Below are 4,185 nucleotides of genomic sequence, written 5' to 3'. Positions count from 1 at the left end.
AATTTAGCTAATTTGGTCTGAAAATGTTTAGCCAAATTAATGCTCTATTAGCCAAACAAAATGTGACATTTATTTAATTACCTCCGCCAAGGTGTTGGCAGGAGGTTATGTTTTCACCGGCGTGTGTTTGTTGGTTTGTGCGTGTACAGCCTAACTGAAAAAGTTATGGACGGATTGTCATAACATTTTCAGGATAGGTCAGAAATGGGCTAACTTAGAACTGATTAGATTTTCGTGGTGATCTGGATCCAATTAATTAATTAAAAAAATGTTCAGGATAGGTCAGAAATGGGGTAACTTACAATTGATTACATTTTGGTGGTGATCCGGATCCAATTAATTAAATTTTTCACAGTGAGAGAATTGAGCTGCCTTGGCGGAGGTCTGCGCTCTCTGAGTGCTCTAGTTTTAATTGTATTTCATCCCACATTTAGCCTGAAGAGCCTAATTAGCTTTAGCTTTTTGACGAATTTATTGCATTTTTTCTACCAAATTCAACTTTAATTCGTACTTGGCAAATTATCGAAACGACAGCTTAAACCCTGGGTGGTTTGCAGTCACCGGTACGGAGGCAGCTTGCACGTTGTGCAGCGCTTTGAGCTCATGTACAAGCTGGACAACCATCGCGGATGCGTGAACACTGTTCACTTCAACTCGTCCGGTAACTGGCTTGCCAGCGGCTCTGACGACCTCAACATCATCATCTGGGACTGGGCGAGCAATCGGCCTGTCGTCACCTACGATAGCGGCCACAGGAACAACGTCTTCCAGGTACGTCCAGGTGTTCGTTAGTGAGCGAGGCCCTTCTGTGAGCATGCAGGTTTCGTTGTTGGTTGTAGATCCCTCATTTATTACTGAAAAAGGTTTTTACTGTTATTCATATATCACTCTATATAAGCTGATTACTGTTTTCCTTAGTTATACGTGCATAGGAACGTGCGTGTGTGCATGCGTACATGCGTACCTACGTACATACATATATACCAGGGGTGAATATTGACAAATTTGTCATTATTCACCCCTGATATATACGTGCTTATGACATTATATGGTTACCCCTTAAAAAAATTCTGTATGGTTTCTGAGATCTGTCATGTCGGATCACCCTTTACCACCAGAGATGCCTTACATTGTTTATCTACTATACATCCACAACATGTCATTGTTCATCAGTTATTCACATTGTCATGTTCATGCCATCATTGTTGTCCATTCATTATTCATATAATCATTTGTCTGCTCATATGTCCATCTGCTGTTTGCATCATTGTTGTTCATCATGTTCATTCCTAGCTCTCATCGCCATTGTTCATCATATATATTCACCCCATCATTTTTCATCCACGTCTCGCATTGTCGTTTTACATCATATGTTCATGTCATCGTCGTTCATCCGTTGCTCACGTTGTTGTTGTTCATGATATGTTCACATCACCATCGTTCATTCGTCGTTCGTGTCGTCGTTGTAGATAAAGGTTCTGCCGTTCCGCTGCGACACACACGTCGTGAGCTTTTCATGTCATCATCGTTCATCGATTGCTTACGTCGTTGCTGTTCATTGTATGTTCACATCACCATCGTTCATCTGTTGTTCGCGTTGTTGTTGTAGGCGAAGTTTCTGCCGTTCCGTAACGACACGCACATTGTGAGCTGCGCGCGGGATGGGGTCGTGCGCATAGCTGAGCTGTCATCGAGCGGAGACTGCCGCACGACGCGGCGTCTCGCGTCCCACCGCGGCGCCGCCCACAAGGTAGGGAAGCTGTGCTCGTGAGCGCACGAAGTCATGCACACCCACCGTATACATACCCCCACACATACATGCATACATACATACACATACATACCCCCACACACATATATACCCCAACACACATACATACCCCACATACATATATACCCCCACACACATACATACATCCCCCCACACACATACATACCCCCCCCACACACACACATACATACCCCCCACACACACACTCTTATTAGTACTTATTTTTGGTGAAATCTTAGAAAAGTACTTAATAGTCCTTATTTTTCGACTTACTGTTCTCGACTCGAGTAAGAATTGTTGTATATATAATACGGAATAATTAAATCTGCTGTGCAATTGTGTATATAAATATTATTAGTGCCCTTAAATAGTCGATGATCTATCAGAAATCGCGTAAAAAAGTCTTATTTTGGCCTCTAGAAAGGGTCTTATAAGTCCTTATTTCAACATGTGTCTTACTACTATGAACCCTGGAGTGAATGCACACTGGCTAAATGCCTGCAGGGGCGTTTAGGGAATCAGGACTTCACTAACAAACCAAAAACTGGTTAACTAATTAGTGGAAACCCTAACATAGTGAAATGGAGTATATGACACATGTAATTGAATCTTTTTTTTAATCCAAAAAAATCGAGTACATTATTTGGTGATATAAATCTGAATTTGAAGTCAATTCTGAAATTGAATAAATGTTGATTATGAATGCTAGTTCATGTCATATTAGTTGAGTTAGTGTGTAGCGGCTGTATCTGCGCACGTCTCCCTCGCGTGCGCTCATTCCCGCTGCGGCACCGACGAGTTGTTGCCATGGTTGCAGACGACAGTCAGAGCAGCATCAGCAGCCGTGATCACACGGATGACAACAGCGAGGACGACGACGACGACGAGGAACGCGAACTCGCGATCGCCGCCGGCAGCAGCAGTGACGAGGACGTCGCCGTCAACCTGGAGGCTGGTGGCGCCCCCAAGCACAGGTGGTTCGCCTACAGGGAGCTGACGCAGCGAGAGTACGGCTTCGGACATCGCTACTCTCCGCAGCTGTGGGGGTGAGTGAGTGACCGACCGCGTGCGTGCGATACGCGCGACTCCACTTCCGGGTCTCGAATTTCGCCATTAATTCGAAGTTTTGTGCTTTAAATTTTCTAGCTTTGGTCCGAATCGTCCATGTGTTGCGTTTTCATTCACCTTGCTTGTCAGGTAATCATGATCAGGCGTGGTTCTATCCTGTATATACGATATACAGTGTGCAAACCTGTATATAAGGCTCACTCAAGGTAACCCCCCTGATGTCTCTTTTATAGACAGGCATCTGTTCTATAGAGGAGGTTTCACTTTATAACTGTCACTTAGGGGAAACAGCAAAACTTTCCTTTATAGTCTAGATAGAACAGGTGCCTGTTATGCAGAGTTGGTAGCACTGCATAGCTGCCACCCTAGAGAAACACAAAACAGTGTCCTTTATAGACAGGTGTCTGTTCTATAGAGGCGCATGCCAACACGGCTATTGACTCTACATGTCTATTGCGCAGACGTGTGTTTGTCATTGCACAGCTATCTGGGTGGTCAGGGGTTTAGCTGGACAAAAAAAAGTCAGCAATTTAACTAATTTGGTCTGAAAATGTTTAGCCAAATTAATGCTCTATTAGCCAAACAAAATGTGACATTTATTTAATTACCTCCGCCAAGGTGTTGGCAGGAGGTTATGTTTTCACCGGCGTGTGTTTGTTGGTTTGTGCGTGTACAGCCTAACTGAAAAAGTTATGGACGGATTGTCATAACATTTTCAGGATAGGTCAGAAATGGGCTAACTTAGAACTGATTAGATTTTCGTGGTGATCTGGATCCAATTAATTAATTAAAAAAATGTTCAGGATAGGTCAGAAATGGGGTAACTTACAATTGATTACATTTTGGTGGTGATCCGGATCCAATTAATTAAATTTTTCACAGTGAGAGAATTGAGCTGCCTTGGCGGAGGTCTGCGCTCTCTGAGTGCTCTAGTTTTAATTGTATTTCATCCCACATTTAGCCTGAAGAGCCTAATTAGCTTTAGCTTTTTGACGAATTTATTGCATTTTTTCTACCAAATTCAACTTTAATTCGTACTTGGCAAATTATCGAAACGACAGCTTAAACCCTGGGTGGTTTGCAGTCACCGGTACGGAGGCAGCTTGCACGTTGTGCAGCGCTTTGAGCTCATGTACAAGCTGGACAACCATCGCGGATGCGTGAACACTGTTCACTTCAACTCGTCCGGTAACTGGCTTGCCAGCGGCTCTGACGACCTCAACATCATCATCTGGGACTGGGCGAGCAATCGGCCTGTCGTCACCTACGATAGCGGCCACAGGAACAACGTCTTCCAGGTACGTCCAGGTGTTCGTTAGTGAGCGAGGCCCTTCTGTGAGCATGCA

The 4,185-nt window shown here is 44.0% G+C and overlaps 1 protein-coding gene across 1 annotated transcript in view; it reads left to right on the top strand.

Moving 5' to 3' along the window:
* The window catches only part of LOC106805666 (DDB1- and CUL4-associated factor 8-like), a 21,637-nt gene that overhangs the window by 6,773 nt on the left and 10,679 nt on the right, over positions 1-4,185 (top strand). Inside the window, exon 7 of the mRNA XM_014807357.1 lies at positions 1,610-1,750. Coding sequence (XP_014662843.1) covers positions 1,610-1,750 — 141 coding nt within the window. The remainder of the gene's footprint in view (positions 1-1,609; positions 1,751-4,185) is intronic.

Source organism: Priapulus caudatus, unplaced genomic scaffold, assembly GCF_000485595.1.
Source record: "Priapulus caudatus unplaced genomic scaffold, Priapulus_caudatus-5.0.1 Scaffold122, whole genome shotgun sequence".
In the NCBI taxonomy this organism is placed as follows: Eukaryota; Metazoa; Priapulida; class Priapulimorpha; order Priapulimorphida; family Priapulidae; genus Priapulus; species Priapulus caudatus.
This window is presented reverse-complemented; position numbering and strand designations above follow the sequence as displayed.